Source organism: Aotus nancymaae, unplaced genomic scaffold (genome assembly GCF_030222135.1).
Source record: "Aotus nancymaae isolate 86718 unplaced genomic scaffold, 86718_ANA_hifiasm-v0.15.2.pri h1tg000067l, whole genome shotgun sequence".
Classification (NCBI taxonomy): domain Eukaryota; kingdom Metazoa; phylum Chordata; class Mammalia; order Primates; family Aotidae; genus Aotus; species Aotus nancymaae.
Genome location: NW_026988482.1, coordinates 31,991,233 through 32,011,056, shown reverse-complemented (window position 1 = coordinate 32,011,056; position 19,824 = coordinate 31,991,233). Strand labels below are relative to the sequence as shown.

At 36.7% G+C, this 19,824-nt stretch overlaps 1 protein-coding gene and 1 non-coding gene across 2 annotated transcripts in view; both read left to right on the top strand.

Moving 5' to 3' along the window:
• The window catches only part of DNAH12 (dynein axonemal heavy chain 12), a 243,749-nt gene that overhangs the window by 38,724 nt on the left and 185,201 nt on the right, over positions 1 to 19,824 (top strand). Inside the window, exons 12-17 of the mRNA XM_064367223.1 lie at positions 2,320 to 2,498; positions 7,491 to 7,626; positions 13,665 to 13,790; positions 15,013 to 15,147; positions 16,301 to 16,494; positions 17,997 to 18,240. Coding sequence (XP_064223293.1) covers positions 2,320 to 2,498; positions 7,491 to 7,626; positions 13,665 to 13,790; positions 15,013 to 15,147; positions 16,301 to 16,494; positions 17,997 to 18,240 — 1,014 coding nt within the window. The remainder of the gene's footprint in view (positions 1 to 2,319; positions 2,499 to 7,490; positions 7,627 to 13,664; positions 13,791 to 15,012; positions 15,148 to 16,300; positions 16,495 to 17,996; positions 18,241 to 19,824) is intronic.
• LOC135270865 (small nucleolar RNA U13) lies at positions 16,686 to 16,791 on the top strand. The gene has a single exon (XR_010339025.1). It is a non-coding gene; the product is annotated as a small nucleolar RNA U13 (small nucleolar RNA).

Here is a 19,824-nt window from a genome sequence, read left to right as displayed (position 1 = left end):
ACTGGATGATGGGTACCTTTTGCCTATTTTTGTATGTTTAAAATGTTCCATGAAAAAGTTTTTTTTTTTTTTGGAGACGGAGTTTCGCTCTTGTTACCCAGGCTGGAGTGCAATGGCGCGATCTCGGCTCACCGCAACCTCCGCCTCCTGGGTTCAGGCAATTCTCCTGCCTCAGCTTCCTGAGTAGCTGGGATTACAGGCACGCGCCACCATGCCCAGCTAATTTTTTGTATTTTTAGTAGAGACGGGGTTTCACCATGTTGACCAGGATAGTCTCGATCTTTTGACCTCGTGATCCACCCGCCTCGGCCTCCCAAAGTGCTGGGATTACAGGCGTGAGCCACCGCGCCCGGCCCGAAAAAGTTTAATATAATTGTGAAATATAACATACATACAGAAAACTATGTAAAGTACATATGTATAGATTGATAGGTAATTATAACCTAGGTGGTAATAACCATGCAGCTTAAGAATGAGAACTTTCTGAAATCACAGGGAGCTAAAAAAAAAAAAAAGCATGAGAACTTTCCAATACCCAGAAGCCACCATGTGCCTCTCCCCAATTATAACTTTCCTGTCTTTATTGGTAACTATTATCCTGACATTTCCTGCTTTCCTTTATGGTTTTACCTATGTATGTATACTTAAATGATATAGTTTAGTTTTGTCCATGGTATATAAAAGATATCATACTGTATATGTTCTTTTGTGTTTTTCTCCTTTTGTCATGGTAAAATTTATCCATATTCATCTTTTTTCAGTACCATAAGTTCTTTCTATCCTTTATTTGTTTATTTGGTGTATTTCTTTTCTTTTCTTTTCTTTTTTTTTTTTTTTTTTTTTTTGAGGTAGAGTCTCGCTCTGTCTCCCAGGCCGGAGTGCAGTGGCACAATCTCTGCTCAATGCAACCTCCACCCCCCAGGTTCAAGCGAGTATCAGCCTCTCGAGTAGCTGGGTTTATAGGCGTGATAGCAGGTGCCTATAATCCCAGCTACTCGAGGGGCTGAGACTCGCTGGAACCTGGGGGGCGGAGTGCCACCACATTTAGTTAATTTTTATATTTTTAGTAGAGACGGGGTTTCACGATGTTGGCCAGGCTGGTCTTGAACTCCTGACCTCAGGTGATCTACCCTCCTCAGCCTCCCAAAGTGCTAGGATTGCAGGTGTGAGCCACTATGCCCAGCCTATTTGGTGTATGTCCAACCAAGAACAAGGCAGGCGCTTAAGATAGTCTTTGAATTAATTAATTGCTATCTTCCCCCTTGAACATTAAAAAATTTAAACCCAATTCACCACATCCTAGATACTCTAGAAAAAAGGGATAGCATTGAGAGAGTGTAACATGAAGGAAAGTTCTCCTGAAGGAAGAATAAAAGGAATAGGACATTTTGGTAGAGAGTGGAGATTGAGTGAGAAGGAAGGCAGATAGAAACATTGAAGGTGGATTGTGAAATTAAGTCAAAGTTTGTCCTAAGTGGGTAAGTATGTTTCACTTTTACCAAGTACAACATAGTTTGTCAGATTTTCTTGATACTACTTGGTTTAATTTTAAAAAACTATCCCAGTGTTTAGGTACTAAGAAGTTGACATACATATCAAAATCTTGGATCTTGGTAATTGCAGAGCATAATATTTCTCTCTTCTTGGATTATTATCATTATTTTTTATTTATTTTTATTTTTTATCTTTTTTTTAATCATTATTTTTAACAGACAGGGTCTCACCTTGTCACCAATCCTGGAATGCAGGGTTCCATCATAGCTTACTGTAGCCCCAAGCTCCTGGGCTCAAGTGATCCTCCCACCTCAACCTCCTTTGAGTAACTGGAATTATAGGCTCAAACCATCATGCCTGGCTTGGAGTATTTTGACAAAAACCAATAGGTTCCTTATATATATATATTTTTTTCCCTGAAGATTGAATTAGAATCCTTGACCATGTGGACATAAAGTGTGAAAAAAACTAGAAATTTAATGAGCTATCAGTAATGGCAAAAGCAAATATTTATCTGCTATGCAAGTTGACTCTGGGGGTAGTTTTAAAAAATAATTATTGAGGGAAATTTTACCTTGCCATATGTTCAGATTTTGATACTGTGAAAGTCATCGTATTAGGTATTTACTGGTAAATTGGCAAATTACTTAAGGAAAGAACAGGTGAAAAAAATATGTATGCAACAAGAAAAAAATTTTAGTCACTTAGCAGAAAAGGAATAAAGTGTATTTATATTATATAATTAAGAATTTCATAACGATACAATATTATAAAATCAGTGAACGTTCTAGGCATTTTTTTTTAATTTGAACACTGTTTTTCAAGTTTATAGAAAAATTTTTCAGTCTTGCCTCAGAAATAATGCTTTTGCCTCAGTGGATTCATTACCCTATGGTGAGTTTGGATTGTGAAGATTTGAAGACAGGCCTGACAAATAAAGCAAAAGCCTTTGCAAACATATTATTAAATGATACAGCTTCAAAATATAGAAAAGAAAATGAATGGTAAGTAGAATTAATTCCCAAGCTCAGAATTATATGGCTAAAAGAAATATTTTGCTAAAGTAATTCTTGTTTAAAAGCAAAAACTTAAAATATGCAAGTACTTACAACGTTTTCTCCATAGCTGCCTCCTCTAGAGGTGCCTTTGTAGTCCCATTGGGCTGAGTTCTTTTTGTTTGATACTATTTTTAATGAAACCCAGGATTAAAAAAAAAGAAATGGAAATAAACCAGATTTAGGTACAGATTACATGATAATGATAAGATTATAGACTTTTGGTGATACTGGGCAGATCTGTGATCATCCCTGACCCCAATATTTACTTATCGTATCACCTAGCTTATTTTTCTCATCTGTAAAATGGGGACACTAATACCTACTTTGCAGGTGACTATAAAACTGGATTCATAAATTAGTGGGCTCTACCTGCATATGTCACGTAGATGTGTTTTGCTTGTTTCACACTGTGTTTTATTTTGTTTAAACACATTTTGGACTTGCTATTATTTTAAAATTAGGAGTACACACACACATGCATGTGCACACACACACACTTTGGATTTCTTACTTTTCTTGAAAAAGTGGGAAGACCATGCCACGTTGGGCCTGCTGTGATAAATGGAGCTAAGAAGCAACTTTCCTTGTTAGACAGGGAATATGTCCTGTGCTTTGTTCACCCAGTGCTCAACCAATCCATCATCCAATTTATTGAACTCATTTGTTATCTGCGGGTCCCCCAAAAAGCTTGTAACTTTTGTAAATATTAAAACTAATGTATGTATAGCACCTAGCACACTGCCTGGCACATGGGTTCTCCATAAATGTTAGCTATTATGTTTTTTTTCCTGGAAGCAAAGTGAAAAAATTGTATGCGTTGGAATCAGAAAGACCTGAATTTGAATCCTGACTGCCATTACTAGTTCCATAAATCCGGGCAAGCTACTTAATTTTCTTGAGCTTCAGTTTCCTACTGTGTCAACTATGAGAAATAGTACCTTCCTTGCAGGACTAATGTTAGGATCACAGATAACATTTGTTAAATATCTAGCACCTTGCTTGGCATAGAATAGGAGCCTAATAAATATCTTAAATTGAATAAGCAAATATATTACAGTCAGAAGTCAAATTTATCAGGCATACTCTCTATATAAAAGTAGACTACACAAGAAGATATCAAAGAGGGTAAAGTATTAAAACTTTTTCCTTTCTTGAGAGTTGTAACCATCCTGATGAGTAAGAACAATGGCAATGCCACAGTTAGTAAAAAAAAAAAAAAAAAAATGTTTAACAGAACTTTTTTGTATTTATTTTCATAGTATCTGTGATTTTTCTGGAAAATTCCATACTTCTCACAAAATAACTATCTTATTATAAACCTATGATATAAAAGCAACTGAAAATTTGTCCAGTTTCCTTCACCTAGTTTATTCTTTGATTCCATCCTGTTTAAATTCTATACTTTAGATAACATCAAAAGGAGGAAATGTGTGCCACTAGATTAAGTACAAGGTCATTGAGGAGCAATTTGCTTACTTCACAGTTTGGTTTAGCATCTGCTTGGGCCGTCTTGATTTCATAATTTTGTTTGTCTCCTTTTCCTTTGCTGAAGTATCTCTCCCCAAAGGACTCAGATTCTGCTCTAGCAAGATGATCCCCAGGAGGATTATCTGTCTTTTTGCATTATCCACAATAATGCATTCCTCCTATATTTTTTTCTCCCTCCCTGCCTCCCTCCCTTCCTTCCTTCCATCCTTCTTTTTTTTTTTTTTTTTTTAATTAGAGATGAGGTCTTGCCATGTTGCCTAGGCTGGTCTCAAACTCCTGGACTCAAGTGATCCTCCCTTCTTGCCCTCCCACAGTGCTGGGATTACAGGTGTGAGACACCGTGCCTGGCCACATTCCTCTTGTATTTCCGATAATCAAGAATTAACTATAAAGTCCTACTTGATCTGACTCCTGCTTACCACTCCAACTTTGTACTAGGTCCTCTTCCTGGTATTCATTCCTACTGGCCTGTTTGCCATTCCTGAAGTATGCCAAGCTTATTACCACTGTATGGCCTTTGTCCTGCTGTTTTTTTCTTCCTGGAATCTCTTTTCCTCTTATTTGAACGACTCATTTGTTTTTTTTTTCCCTACCTTGAATATCACCTTCCTAGAAAGGCCTTCCCTGGCCACTCTTTATAAAATAGTGGCTTCTTCCTGACACTCCATCGTTCTTTTTCCTTTTACCTTGCTTTATTTTTCTTCATAGCCTTTTTTTTTTTTTTTCCTTTAGAGACAGGGTCTCATTATGTTGCCCAGACTAAAGTGCAGTAGCACAATCATAGCTCACTGCAGCCTTGAACTCCTGGGCTTAAGGGATCCTCATCATTTTTTTGCTACCTAACGTAGTACATATTTGTGGGCTTTGTCTCTCTCCTCAGCTTGAATATAAGCTTTATGAGGACAGGGTCTCATTTGCTGCTATATTTACAATATTTAGACTTTTTCTTAGCATATTGTAGGTCCTCAGCTATTTATTAAATGAGTGAATGAGCAAGTATAATTTCCCACATATTCCTTAAATTCCCGCATGAACTAAGAGGTCACTTACCTCTTTTACACTTTGTTTTTGCATGTTTTTTTTCTTATATTTATGGTAATAGCACGACAATACAGATTTCTATTTCTTACTTAAAATAAAAAAATTTTTTTACTAGAGACATGGTTTTGCTATGTTGCCCAGGCTGATTTCAAACTCCTGGGCTCAAGAGATCCTCCTACCTCGGCCTCCCAAAGCACTGGGATTACAAGTGTGAACCACTGTACCTGGGCTAGATATTTTTTTTTCTTAAAGAAAAAATTATTGGCCAGATATGGTGGCTCACACCTGTAATCTCAGCACTTTGGGAGGCCAAGGTGGGCAGATCACCTGAGTTCAGCAGTTCAAGACCAGCCTGGCCAACATGATGAAACCCTGTCTTTAAAAAAAAAAAAAAGAAAAAATTGTTTTAATTTTTAAAATTTCAATAGTTTTGGGAGTTACAAATGGTTTGGTTACATGCAAGTTCTTTTTTTTGAGATAAAGTCTCACTGTAACCTCTACCTCCCAGGTTCCGGCTATTCTCTTGCGTTAGCTCCCCAAATAGCTGGGATTACACATAAGTGCCACCATGCCTGGCTAATTTTGTATTTTTGGTAGAGATGGGTTTCACCATGTTGGCCAGCCTGGTCTCAAACTCCTGACCTCAAATGATCTACCAGCCTGGGCCTCCCAAAGTGCTGGGATTACAGGTGCGAGTCACCGCGCCCAGCAGGTAAGTTCTTTAGTGGTGATTTCTGAGGTTTTAGTGTACCCGTCACCCAAGCAGTGTACACTGTACCAATATGTAGTCTTTTACCCCTCACCTGCCTCTCAGCTTTCCTCACACCAAGTCCCCAATGTCCATTATATCACTCACTCTTTTGCATCCTCATAGCTTAGCTGCCACTTTAGAGAATATACTATATTTGGTTTTCCATTCCTGAGTTACTTCACTTAGAATAATGACCTCCAGCTCCATTCAACTTACTGCAAAAGATATTATTTCATTCCTTTTTGTGGCCAAGTAGTATTCCATGTTTTCTTTGCCTTTTCATTGGTTGATGGGCACTAAAGGTTGGTTCCATAGCTTTGCAATTGAGAACTGTGCTGCTACAAACATGCTTGTTAGATGTCTTTTTCATATGACTTCTTTTCCTTTGGATAGATATCTAGTAGTGGGATTGCTTAAATGATAGTTCTATTTTCAGTTCTTAAGGAATCTCAATACTGTTTTCCATAGTGGTTGTACTAATTTGCATTCTCACAAGCAGTTTAAATGTTCCCTTTTCACCACATCCACACCAACATCTATTATTTTTTGACTTTTAAATTATGATCATTCTTGTAGAAATGAGGTGGTATCTCATTGTGGTTTTAATTTGCATTTCCCTCATGATTAGTTATGTTGAGCATTTTTTCATAGGTTTGTTGGCTGTTTGTCTATCTTCTTTTTTTTTTTTTTTTTGAGATGGGGTCTTGTTGCCCAGGCTGGAGTCAGTGGCACAATGTCAGCTGACTGCAACTTCCGCCTCCTGGGTTCAAGCAATTCTCCTGCCTCAGCCTCCTGAGTAGCTGGGAATACAGGTGTGTACCACCATGCCTGGCTAAGTTTTGTATTTTTATTAGAGATGGGGTTTTACTATATTGGTTAGCCTGGTCTCGGACTCCTGATCTGTTGTGATCTGCCCACCTCGGCCTCCCACGATTCTGGGCTTCCAGGCGTGAGCCACTAAGCCCAGCCTTGTCTATCTTCTTCTGAGAAATGCCTATTCATGTCTTTTGTCCACTTTTTGATGAGATTATTTGTTTTTTCCTTGCTGATTTGTTTGAGTTCATTGTGAATTCTGGATACTAGTCTTTTGTCAGAGGCATAGTTTGCAAATATTTTCTCCCATTCTGTGGGTTGTCTGTTTACCCTGCTGATTATTTCTTTTGCTGTGTAGAAGCTTTTTGGTTTAATCAGGTTCCATTTTTTTATTTTTGTTTTTGTTGTGTTTGCTTTTGAGGTCTTAGTCATGAATTCTTTGCCTAGGTCAATGTCCAGAAGCTTTTTTCCGATGTTTTTTTTTCTGGAATTTTTATGGTTTCAGGTCTTGGATTTAAGTCTTTGGTCCGTCTTGAGGTGATTTTTGTGTAAGGTGAGAGATGGGGATCCTGTGGCTATTCAGGTTTCCCAGCACTGTTTACTGAATAGGGTGTCCTTCTCCAATTTGTCTTTGTATGCTGGGATTACAGGTGTGAGCCACTGTGTCTGGCCAAGCTTAATATTCTAAGGTGCCTTAGCGAATCAACCAATTATTTTTAGGATAGCACAGTTCTTATTTTATAATAATTGTCAAAACACTTATTGAATATTGAATATTCAATAACATTTATTGAATATGATGTAATATTAATTAACATGTCTATTAAAGAGAAGTATTATGTCAGTATTTGCAGTGAATTTGAAGCAATTAAAGAACATGCATTAAAAGTCCCTGAAACAGCAGAAGAGATGATGGATCTGATAACTTATGTAGAAAAAGCCCGGACTGCAGGAATTGAAGAGTTGATTTCAAGGATCCAGGTAAGAAACTTTTAATTTACACATTCTGTGTTTTTTTCATTGTGAAATACAATATTCATAGTGAAGATGTGTAAAACAGATAGTTACACAAATAATTGTAAATTGAGCAGTTATATTGCCACCACCTAGGTCAAGAAATAGGGTACTGTTAGCACCCCAGGACTCTGCATATGACTTCCTGATCACAATGTCTCTCCTTCTTCCCTGTCCTCCTCTAGAGGTTTCCAGTTGATTTGTACAGTAATCATAGCTTTGAATTTCTTTGGTTTCACCAATTGTGTGTATGTCCTTAAACAATATAGATTTTTAGAAATATTTTTTCTTTTATAGTTTCTGAATTTATACCTTTTTCAGCACAAGATTATATACCTATTTACCTATATTTTACTCTTATTCTTTGTTTAAAAACTTTTTAAAATGTTAAACAATACATATACCCAAATTACATAAAACACAAATTGTACAATTTAGAATGTTCTAAAGTAAACAGCCAGTAATTGCCACCTAGGGAAATAAATATAACCTTGCTGACACCCTTGAAGCCCATCATCATCATTTGTCTTCTGGATGTTAGCACTATTCTGATTTTTTTTTTTTTTTTTTTTTTTTTGAGACGTAGTCTCGCTCTGTCACCCAGGCTGGAGTGCAGTGTCGCAATTTCAGCTCACTGCAACCTCCGCCTTCTGGCTTCAAGTGATTCTCCTGCCTCAGCCCTCTGAGTAGCTGACACTACAGGCATCCATCACCACGCCCAGCTAATTTTTGTATTTTTAGTAGAGTTGAGGTTTCACCATATTGGCCAGGCTGGTCTTGAATTCCTGACCTTATGATCCACCTGCCTCAGCCTCCCAAAGTGCTGGGATTACAGGTGTGAGCCACTGTGCCCAGCCTATTCTGATTTTTATAGTAATTATTTCCTTGTTCCTTTTTATAGTTGTACAATTTAGACATGCATTTGTAATCACTGTAATTTCTGATTTTGGTCTTTATATAAAGGGAGTCATATTGTTTATATTCTTTTGCCTCTCGGCAATGATATGTTAGTATAGTAATGTCATTGTTCCTTAACTTTAGTTGATTTTCATTGCTGTCTAGTATTCCCTTCCACATTGTATACAATAATTTATTTAAAAAATTTTACTATTCTAGATATTTGGTTGTTTCTGCTTTTGCTGTTACTGGCAATGCTTCTGGGAACATTTTTATACGTGTATCCTGGTGCATATATTCATTTCTTCCAGGTGTTATAGGATATGCTTTTCTTCACTTTACTAATTATGGCAAAATTCTTTTCCAAGTAGTTCCAGTTTTAGACTCCTATTGGCAGTGCACAAAGTTTCTGTTATTTTACATCCTTACTTGCAATTGTGAGATGCTTTCAATTTTGCCACTCTATTGGGTGAAAGTTTGGTATTTTCAATGTACATTTTCCTGAAAAAAATGAATTTTGAACACTTTTCATATGCTTATTGGCCATTTGGAGTGCCTCTTTTGTGAAATGATAGTATATATATTTTGCTCATTTATTTTTTGGATTTTATGTACCGTTTCCTTATTGATTTGCAGCAGTTAAAAAAGTGGTAAAATAAAATAACACAAAATTGACAATTTTAACCATTTTTAAGTTTACAGTCCAATGTAGTAATTTTTAATATATTATTGGGTATCTTTTTATTCACTGTGTAATTTAACTTTTTAATGGTGTTTTTGATGAACAGAAGTCCTTGATTTTAATGCAGTTAAATGGAACAATCTTATTTTATAGCTAGTGCTTTCTGTGTTTTGTTTAAGAAATCCTCTCCTACCTTGGTTCAAAGATATTTTTATTCTACCCTTTCTTTTCTAGAAGCTGTTTAGTTTTGCTTTTCAGATTTATGTTTCAATCCTGAAATTTTATTTCTGTGAATAATGTTGAGGTCGAATTTAAATATTTTCCCATATAGATGAGCAATTACATATTTATTGAAGAGACCATCCCCACTGTGTCCATACAGGTGTAGATATGTTTTGAGGCAGCTTGTTCGGTTCTGTTAGCCTTTTTCTTTTTTTCTTTTCTTTCTTTTTTCTTTTCTTTTTTTTTTTTTTGAGATGAGTCTTACTTAGTTGCTCAGGCTGGAGTGCAGTGGCACAATCTCGGCTGACTGCAACCTCCACCTCTCTGGTTCGAGCGATTCTTCTACCTCAGGCTCTCGGATAGCTGAGATTACTGGCATGCACCAACCACGACCATCTAATTTTTGTAGTTTTTGTAGATACGGGGTTTTGCCATGTTGGCCAAACTGGTCTCGAATTTCTGGCCTCAAGTGATGCACATGTTTCAGCCTCCCAAAGTGTTGGGATTACAGATGTGAGCCACTGTGCCCAGCCTCCATTGGCCTTTTTGTCTATCCTTGTCTTGATACCACATTCACTTAATTATAACAGGTTAATGACAATAACAATAATAAGTCCTGATACCTGGTAGAACGTGTCCTTTCACCTTGTTCTTATCATGTTTCTTGCTTGTTTTTAGCCCTTAACATTTGCATATAAAGTTCATAATCAGCTTTTCATATTCCACAAAAATCTGTTGGGATTTTGATTAGGAATGTATTAAGTAGACAATGGAGAGAATTGGTAAATTTACAATATGGAGTCTTCCGATTCATAATAGAATCTTTTATTTATTTACCTCTTATTTAACATCTCTCATTGTTTTATAATTTTCTCTGTAGAGGTGGTACATACCTTTTTTAGGTATAATTTTAGGTACTTAATATCTTTTTATATTATATAGTATTTTTAAATGGTTTAATCTTCTGTTTATTGCTTGAATACAGAAATATAATTAATTTATAAAATGATAACTATTTTTTAGAACAATTTTAGATATACAGAGAAATGGGGCAGATAGTAAGACAGTTCTTCAGTTCTTATGTTACCACCCCACCCCTGGTGCTCCCCTCCACACTTAATGTCCTGATTATTAATATCTTACATTCGTATGGTATATTTGTTGCAATTGATAAACTGTTATTGATACATTATTATTATTATTATTTTGAGACAAAGTCTCACTATATCGCCCAGGCTGGAGTGCAGTGGTATGATCTTGGCTCACTGCAACCTCCACCTCCCAGGTTCAAGCAATTCTTCTGCCTCAGCCTCCTGAGTAGCTGGGAATACAGGTGCACGCCACCACGCCCAGCTAATTTTTTTGTATTTTTAGTAGAGATGGGGTTTCACCATGCTGGTTAGGCTGGTCTCGAACTCCTGACCTCAAATGATCCCCCCACCTCAGCCTCCCAAAGTACTGGGATTACAGGTGTGAGCCACCACACGAATCTTGGAACAGAAAAGTGGCATTAAGTAAAAACTAAGGAAATCTTTAGTTAAAGCCCATAGTTTATTCAGATTTCCTTAGTTTTTACTTAATGCCATTTTTCTGTCCAAGATCCCATCTAAAATACCACATTATGTTTAGTCATATTTCCTTGGGCTCCCCTTGGCTATAACAGTTTCTCAGGCTTTGCTTGTTTTTGATGACTGTGACAGTTTTGAAAAGTCTTGATCAGGTATATGCTAGGAAGGCCTCCTATGGATATCGTCTATCCTTTCTTCTCAGGATTAGACTCAGGTATGGTTTCTTTGGGAGGAGGATCACAGAGGTTAAGTGCCACTTTATGACATCATATCAAGGGTGTATACAATCATCATGACTTATCACTGTTGTTGGCCTTGATCACCTGGCTGAAGTCCTGTTTGTCAGGTCTCTCCATCTTTTTCCTCCCCCTTCCATTTTGTACCCTCTGGAAGGAAGTCACTATTTGCAGGTCATACTTAAGAATCGGGAAGTTATGTTCTCTTTCTTTTAGGATGCAGAATATGCACAATTTATTTAGAACTTTTATGCATCAGAGATTTGTCTCTTTTCCCCCACTTTTTAAGTTATTCAATCATTTATTCATATCAATATGAATTTATGGATATTTATTTTATACTTTGGGCTATAATATAAAATTTATTTTTATATAGTAGTTTAATACCCATCGCTGACTTTTTCTTTTAAAATTTTTTATTTAAAAATTTTAACTTTAGGCCAAGCACAGTGGCTCATGCCTATAATCCCAGCACTTTGGGAGGCCAAAGCAGGTGGATCACCTGAGGTCAGGAGTTTGAGACAAGCCTGACCAACGTGGTGAAACTCCATCTCTACTAAATACAAAAAGTTAGCTGGGTGTGCATGCCTATAAATCCAGCTACTTGGGAGGCTGAGGCAGGAGAATCCCTTGAACCTGGGAGGTGAAGGTTGCAGTGAGCCAAGATTGTGCCATTGCACTCCAGCCTGCGCAACAAGAGTGAAGCTCCATCTCAAAAAAAAAATTCAACTTTAATATTTTCATATATTTTAAATTTCCTTTCTTAATTTTAATGGTTTATCTGAAGATTATTTTGGAATATCTGTATATTGCATTATATAACTTGCAAATAATGACAGTTTTGTTTTTCCTGGTCAAATATTACACATTTGCAAAACTTTATTTTCTTTGCAACAGTGGACTGTCTGGGACTCTAGCACAATGTTGAATAGCAGTGGATGGCAGGTTTCCCATCTTTATCCCAACCTTAAGGGGAAAGCTTTCAAGATTTCACTACTAAGCATGACATTTGTCGTGGGTTTTATATAGGTACTTTTGCCAGATTAATGAATTCCCTTCTATTGCTGATGTGCTACTAGGTTTTTTTTTAAAGAAAAATTATTATGAGTGGACTTTGAATTTCACTACATGCTCTTTTTTGCATCTACTGTGGTGGTCATATGCTTTTTCTCTTTAATTTATTAATTTAATCTATTAATCTATAATTATAAAATTATAATTTATTAAATCTATAATTTAATCCACAAATAGATTACATGGATCATTTTTTATTTTAAAGTTTTATTTCCACATGCATTGTATATATGTAATGTACAAAATACATATTTAATGTTTTTGCAATATATAATTATGTATAGCTATATAATATAAAATCAAAAACCTTAAATTTGCCTTTGAATCTGTATTTCAGTTCTTAAAAATTAGTACTACAGTACAGCTTATAGAGCATTGAAAGATACAGAAGGTAAAATTATTCAACCTCTCTACTCAGATAAATCTATTGTTTTAAGAGTTTTTTAATTTGCAACTCACCTCCAACTCTTTTTTTTTTTTTTTTTTTTTTTTTTTGAGACAGAATCTAACTCTGTCACTGAGGTTGGAGTGTGGACTGCAGTGGCGGATCTCGACTCACTGCACCCTCCGCCTCCGGGGTTCAAGCAATTCTCTTGCCTCAGCCTCCTGAGTAGCTGGGACTACAGGCGTGTGTCAGCATGCCCGGCTAATTTTTGTATTTTTTGTAGCTACAGAGTTTTGCCATGTTGGCCAGGCTGGTCTTGAACTCTTGACTTCAGGTGATCCACCCGCCTCATCCTCCCAAAGTGCTGGGATTATAGGTGTGAGCCACCGCACCCAGCCAACTCACCTACAACTCTTTCTGAATGATTACATACAGCAATATTCTAAACTATTGCATACAGCAATATATGAAGTAGGCAAAAAAGCAATATGGTGATGTCACTGAAGATACAAAACAAAACAAAACAAAAGATACTTTAGTGTCTGTCATTAGAGATTCAAAAATTAAAAAATTCATAAGAATAAAATAATTTAAAATACTTTAAAATCAAAGTAAAATAATTGCTGAACATTTAGTTATGTTTTTCAGTCATAAACATGGGAGGACCAAGAGTTCCTTTATGTTAGTCAACTGCAAGTGAAAACTTCTTAAAAGCCTTATTTCTAGCATAAAAATAAGCAACTATGTGACATGAAACAAGATAAATAATATTATAGCTATTGAAATGCCCATCTGGTTGGGGTGATATATAAAATAGCGGTTAATAATCTGAGTCCAGTTGAAATCTGAAAGGGTATTAAAAATTGTTGTTGTTAATTCTCTTTTTCATAATGACTTAGATTTTTCTATATGGCATATTACATCTGGAGTTTCTTTTGTAGGAATCTAAACGCCAAATGAATTACTTTTTAGATGTTTTTCTATTTCCTCAAGAAGACTTAGCTTTAAATGCAACTGTTCTCATGTGGCCTAAGAAAATTAATCCCATTTTTGATGAAAATGTTGAGGTAAATATATTTTTCAGTATGTATTTTTGTATTCTGACATTTCAAGCACATAATTCACATTTAATTTCATATCTACTGGCCATCTAGCTTTAAAAGTAATATTGTGTGTCAATATGAGTTTGAGACTGGCCACCCTTAATGGAGGCAAGCTGTTAGGCTTAACTCACAAGGTCTGGTAAGTAGTGGGGCTGACATTTAAAAAGTCAGAGCTATTACATAAATTAATAATAGAAGCACTTAACTGAGAAAGTGCTTTCCATTTATTCAGTTATTTCACTCTCGTAAAAATCTCATGTGCTCTCATTTCTTCCATTTTATAGATGAGAAATATGAGACTCAGAGAAATTGAATAGCTCAGTATTACAGATAAGATTTATGATTTTATATCAGACTGAATATATTTCAGATATTGAAAAAGTCCTAATGTAAACCAATTTATCCTAAATTGGGAGGTAAGATGGTATTGTAATAAAAAGCGTGGCCTTCAATCAGATAAGCCAAGATTCTCATCCAGATTTTGATTTTATTTGTGAACTTGAACATGATTTCCTAAGATTCCATTTCTTTTCTCTGAAATGAGAATAATAATACCAGTAATAATATAGGTAAGGTATTTAATAGTTCTTGGGCATATGCTCAATAAATGGTAATTTTATTATCCCGGAATCTGTTAAATAAAGTATTTAATGAATACAGTTGTTAAAGTCACTTTAGAGATCTAAGAACATTTTTCTGTGTGGTTTATTATTCTTTGCATTTTTGTATCAGTTATTATAAACATTGTTTTTATTTTTGTTCTCATTTTTGCTTCTCTGTTTTTTTTTTTTTTTTTTTTCTTTTTTTGAGACAGAGTCTCACTCTGTCGTCACCCAGGCTGGAGTGTAGTGGTGCAATCTCAGCTCATTGCAACCTCCGCCTCCCAGGTTCCAGTAATTCTCCTGCCTCAGCCTCCTGAGTAGCTGGGACTACAGGCATGTGCCACCATGCCCAGTTAATTTTTGTATTTTTAGTAGAGACGGGGTTTCACCATGTTGGCCAGGATAGTCTCGATCTCTTGACTGTGATCCACCCGCCTCGGCCTCACAAAGTGCTGGGATTACAGGCGTGAGCCACCGCCCCCAGCCCTCTGATTTGTTTTATTATTATACACAGTATTTAGATTTCTGACTTGGTAATTCTTTGTTACAGATTAACTAACGTGATTAAATTGTCTTTTAAAAAGCTAATTAAGAATGCTAAACATAAAAAAGAAAATGAACTAATGGCCAAGAGAGAGAAAGTTATTTTGGAAATAAAAAAGGAATCACACCGCATGGAAGAGTTTACAGAATTTGCAGAGCTGGAACGCATGCAACAGGTCTGATAAATATATAAGACAAAGCTATGGCCAGCCCATAGAGTCATACAGGACACGTTAACATAAATTAAAAAATATAGAAAAATTTATGTTTACTATATTTTTTATGTTAACTATTTTATATAGATATATATAATATATAGAAAAATATAATTACATTTATCTAATACTATAATATATAGTAAAATACATAAATATTTATATAAATATTTTATATGTAGTCCTAGCCTCCTGAGTAGCTGGGACTAACAGGCATGTGCCACCATGCATGGCTAATTTTTTATATTTTCTTTTTTTTTTTTTTTTTTTTTTTTTTTTGAGACGGAGTTTCGCTCTTGATACCCAGGCTGGAGCGCAATGGCGCGATCTCGGCTCACCGCAATCTCCGCCTCCTGGGTTCAGGCAATTCTCCTGCCTCAGCCTCCTGAGTAGCTGGGATTACAGACACGCGCCACCGTGCCCAGCTAATTTTTTGTATTAGTAGAGACGGGGTTTCACCATGTTGACCAGGATGGTCTCGATCTCTTGACCTCGTGATCCACCCGCCTCGGCCTCCCAAAGTGCTGGGATTACAGGCTTGAGCCACCGCGCCCGGCCTATATTTTCTTTAGAGATGGGGTTTTGCCATGTTGCCCAGGCTGGCAAACAAAGACCTGAATTTTAGGCCCAGAACTGGAACTATGTAATCTTTCTTGTGACTAAGTTCTCTATTTGTAGTATAGACATAATTATATCTTTTGCTCTCAATCATAATTATGTTGTGAAGCTAATATTTAAAGTTGCTGTATAGGCCGGGCGCGGTGGCTCATGCCTATAATCCCAGCACTTTGGGAGGCTGAGGCGGGTGATCACTTGAGGTCAGGAGTTTGAGATCAGCCTGGTCAATATGGTGAAACCCCATCTCTACTAAAAATACAAAAATTAGCCGGGTATGGTGATGTGCACCTGTAGTCCCAGCTATTCGGTGGGCTGAGGCGGGAGGATCGCTTGAACCAGGGTGCGAAGGTTGCAGTGAGCCCAGATAGCACCACTGCACTCCAGCCTAACAATAAAATAAGGTTGCTGTATAAATGCAAGAACATATCTTACACAGTACCATACTATTTTATAACATTACTTGAATATTTTTAAGAAAAAAATTATTTGTTTTTAGTATGTGACAGATGTAAGACAACTACAAAAACGTATTCAGGAATCTGAAGAAGCAGTACAGTTTATTAATAAAGAAGAGGAACTTTTCAAGTGGGAATTGACAAAATATCCTGAACTGGATAAATTAAAAGTTAACATTGAGCCCTATCAGAAGTTTTTTAATTTTGTTCTGAAGTGGCAACGATCAGAAAAACGGTAATTTCTGGTAATGTAATAAAAATCAAGCAAATGATAGAAAATAACTTGCAAAATATAAATTGATTTTTTTTTGGGTAAGTGTTTAAAAGTAGGAGTTATCTGTCCATTTGAAAGAGAACCAAGTACCATATAGGAGAAGCATCCAGTGCTGCTAAGGTACCACTAACCTTACTAATATAATATCTGAGATCCTTTTCTGGCTTATGGGCATAATGACTGGATTTTCATGCTCATGTGTGAGAAGTATGCCTCCCTCAAACATTGTTACAATGTCAGCACATTACCCTTCTGACATGAAAAATATATATATAATATATGAGTTGTCATTTCGGTTTCTGAGAGTCAATTTCATTTTTAATACAATAGATTAATTTCACTAATGTTTACCCCCAAAATTAGAAGTATGGAGTCAAATCTGCATTTTATTTTTATTTTTGTTTTATAATTTCAACTTTTATTTTAGATTCAGAAACATGTGCAGATTTGTTACATGGGTACATTGCATGACACCGAGGTTTGGGATACAAATGATCCTATCATCCAGGTAGTGAGCATAGCATCTACTAGGTAGTTTTTCAGCCCTTGTTCCCCTCTCTCTCACCTTTAGTAGTTCCCAGTGTCTGTTGCTCCCATCTCTATGTCCATGTGTACCCAGGGCTCACCTCCCACTTCAAAGTGAGACCATGAGGTATTTGCTTTTCTGTTTCTGCATTAATTTGCTTAGGATAATGGCCTTCAGCTGCATCCGTGTTGCTGCACAGGGCATGATTTCATTCTTTTTTACGGTTGTGCTGTATTCCATGGTGTATATGTATCAAATTTTCTTTTTTTTTCTTATTTGTACCCCCACTTTCAATCATGTTACTTTTCTACCATATTTTCTTTATTCAATCCACTGTTGATGGGCACCTAGGTTGACTCCATGTCTTTGCTACTATAAATAGTGCTGTGATGAACAGACAAGTACGTGTGTCTTTTTGGTAGAATGATTATTTTCCTTTGGGTATGTACCCAGTAATGGAATTGCTAGGTCAAATAGTAGTTCTGTCTTAAGTTCTTTGGGAAATCTCCAAACTACTCTCTACAGTGGCTGAACTAATTTACAGTCCCACCAACAGTGCAACAGTGAATAAGCATTCCCTTTTCTTCACAGCATCTGTTTTTTGTTTTTTTAAGCTTTTTAATAATAGCCATTCTGGTCAATGGGAGATGGTCTCTCATTGTGGTTTGATTTGCATTTCTCTGATGTGAATCTGCATTTTATTTGGGTACTCTAAGTCATCCATTTATACTCTGATACATACTTTAGCACATGCAGCATAGTCAAAATGATAATTTTAGTTCTGTCTTGCTACCTGTGTACCTGAGAAAAACTGTTAACAGCTCTTGTCCTCATTTTTCTCTCTTAAAAAAAAAATAAGGAGTCTAGTCTAAAGGATCTCTAAGGCCCCTTCAAACTCCAAAAGTCTGAGTTTAATAATTTTTTTCTTTCAATTCAGGTGGATGGATGGAGGGTTTTTGGACCTCAATGAGGAAAGCATGAAGGCCGATGTGGAAGAGTTTTCCCGAGAAATTTTTAAGACACTAAAATTTTTCCAAATGAAGCTAAAGAAAGAATTACAAGAAAAAAGAAAGGCAGCAGGAAAACGGCTTCTGGAAGAAGAGAAAATTGAAGAAGAATCCAAAGAGAATCCTACTATTACTATGTGCAGTACAGTCATGGAACAGATAAAAGCTTTTAAGGTATAAATGTATATAATAACATTTTAATATTTTAGTTATCTTCTCAACTTTTCTGTTGCATAATATATAAATTATAAAGCCTATCTTCTTGTTTTACATGTTTATTAATTATTATTATTAATAAGTTTTGAGACAGGGTCTTAGTATGTTTCCCAGGATGGAGTGTAGTGGTGACTCACTGCCACCTCCACCTCCTGGGCTCAAGCAATCCTCCCACCTCAACCTCCTGAGTAGCTGGTACTACAGGTGTATACCACCATGCCTGGATAATTTTTTGGAGAGAGGGGGTTTGGTCATGTTGCCCAGGCTGGTCTCGAACTCCTGCACTCAAGCAATCTGTCCACTTTGGCCTCCCACAGTGCAAGAATTACAGGCATGAGCCACCACACCTGGCCTATTATTATTACTTGTTAGATAGGGTCTTACCCTGTTGCCCAGGCTGGAGTGCAGTGGCACAATCGTAGCTTACTGTAGCCTCAGACTCCTAGGCTCAGGAAGAAGACGCTATTTCTTCCTCTTTGGCCAATGAATCGGGTCTCTGTCACTTGTAATCAAAGGAGTGTGGCCAAATGAAGGTACTGAGGAGAAACAATCAGAAAAAAATAAGATTTAAAATTCCTCTGCTATGCCTCAGCCTCTTGGTCAAGCTCTGACTCACTCCCAGCTCTGTTGTAGGCATGGGTATTGTGACAGAGCTGAGTGACTGGTTTTGGGAGGAAGTGGTAAGGGCGAGAGAGGGCACTTTATTCTTCTCATCTTTTGAATTACATCTGTTTGCATCTTTGATGTTTTGGTGTCTCATTCCCACAACTTTAGCTCCTTGTCATGAAGCACCATTATGGAGTGTAGGGAAGGCTAATGGGTGGTGAATGGCAGCCATATTTGAGGGGCAGATCAAAGAGAATATACATATAAAGCCAGATCTGACAAAACTGGGGCAAATAGTTCCTCTGGCCCAAGAAAGGCAGTAGAAGATTGCTTAGATCTGTTAGGGCAGATCGCATACTTCCTGAAAATGATACCAAATCATTTTCCTACGGAAAATATAGGAAGAGTACACCATTGTTCATAATTTTAATAAACTAAACAAATCTAATAAAATAGCCCACCATTAATTCAGTATAATCCAAACTCTGAAGTGAGGTTATAACTATTTTTTTCTAGATGAAAACATTAAAAGTTTTTAGCATTTGCAAAATGCTCAGGTGGAGAAGGCTTTTGAGCCCAGATAAATTATTGACCCATGGATTCTAAATTTTAAGAATTACTCAAGGCCAGGCATGGTGGCTCATGCCTGTAGTCTCAGCACTTTGGGAGGCCAAAGTGGGCAGCTCACTTGAGGTCAGGAGTTTGAGACCAGCCTGACCAACATGGTGAAACCCCATCTCTACTAAAAATACAAAAAATTAGCTGAGCATGGTGGTGCATACCTGTAATCCCAGCTACTTGGAAGACTGAGGCAGGAGAATCATTTGAACCTGGGAGGCGAAGGTTGCAGTTAACTGAGATCATGCCACTGCATGTCCAGCCTGGGCGACAGAGCCAGACTCCGTCTCAAAAAAAAAAAATTACTCAAGAAAGCCT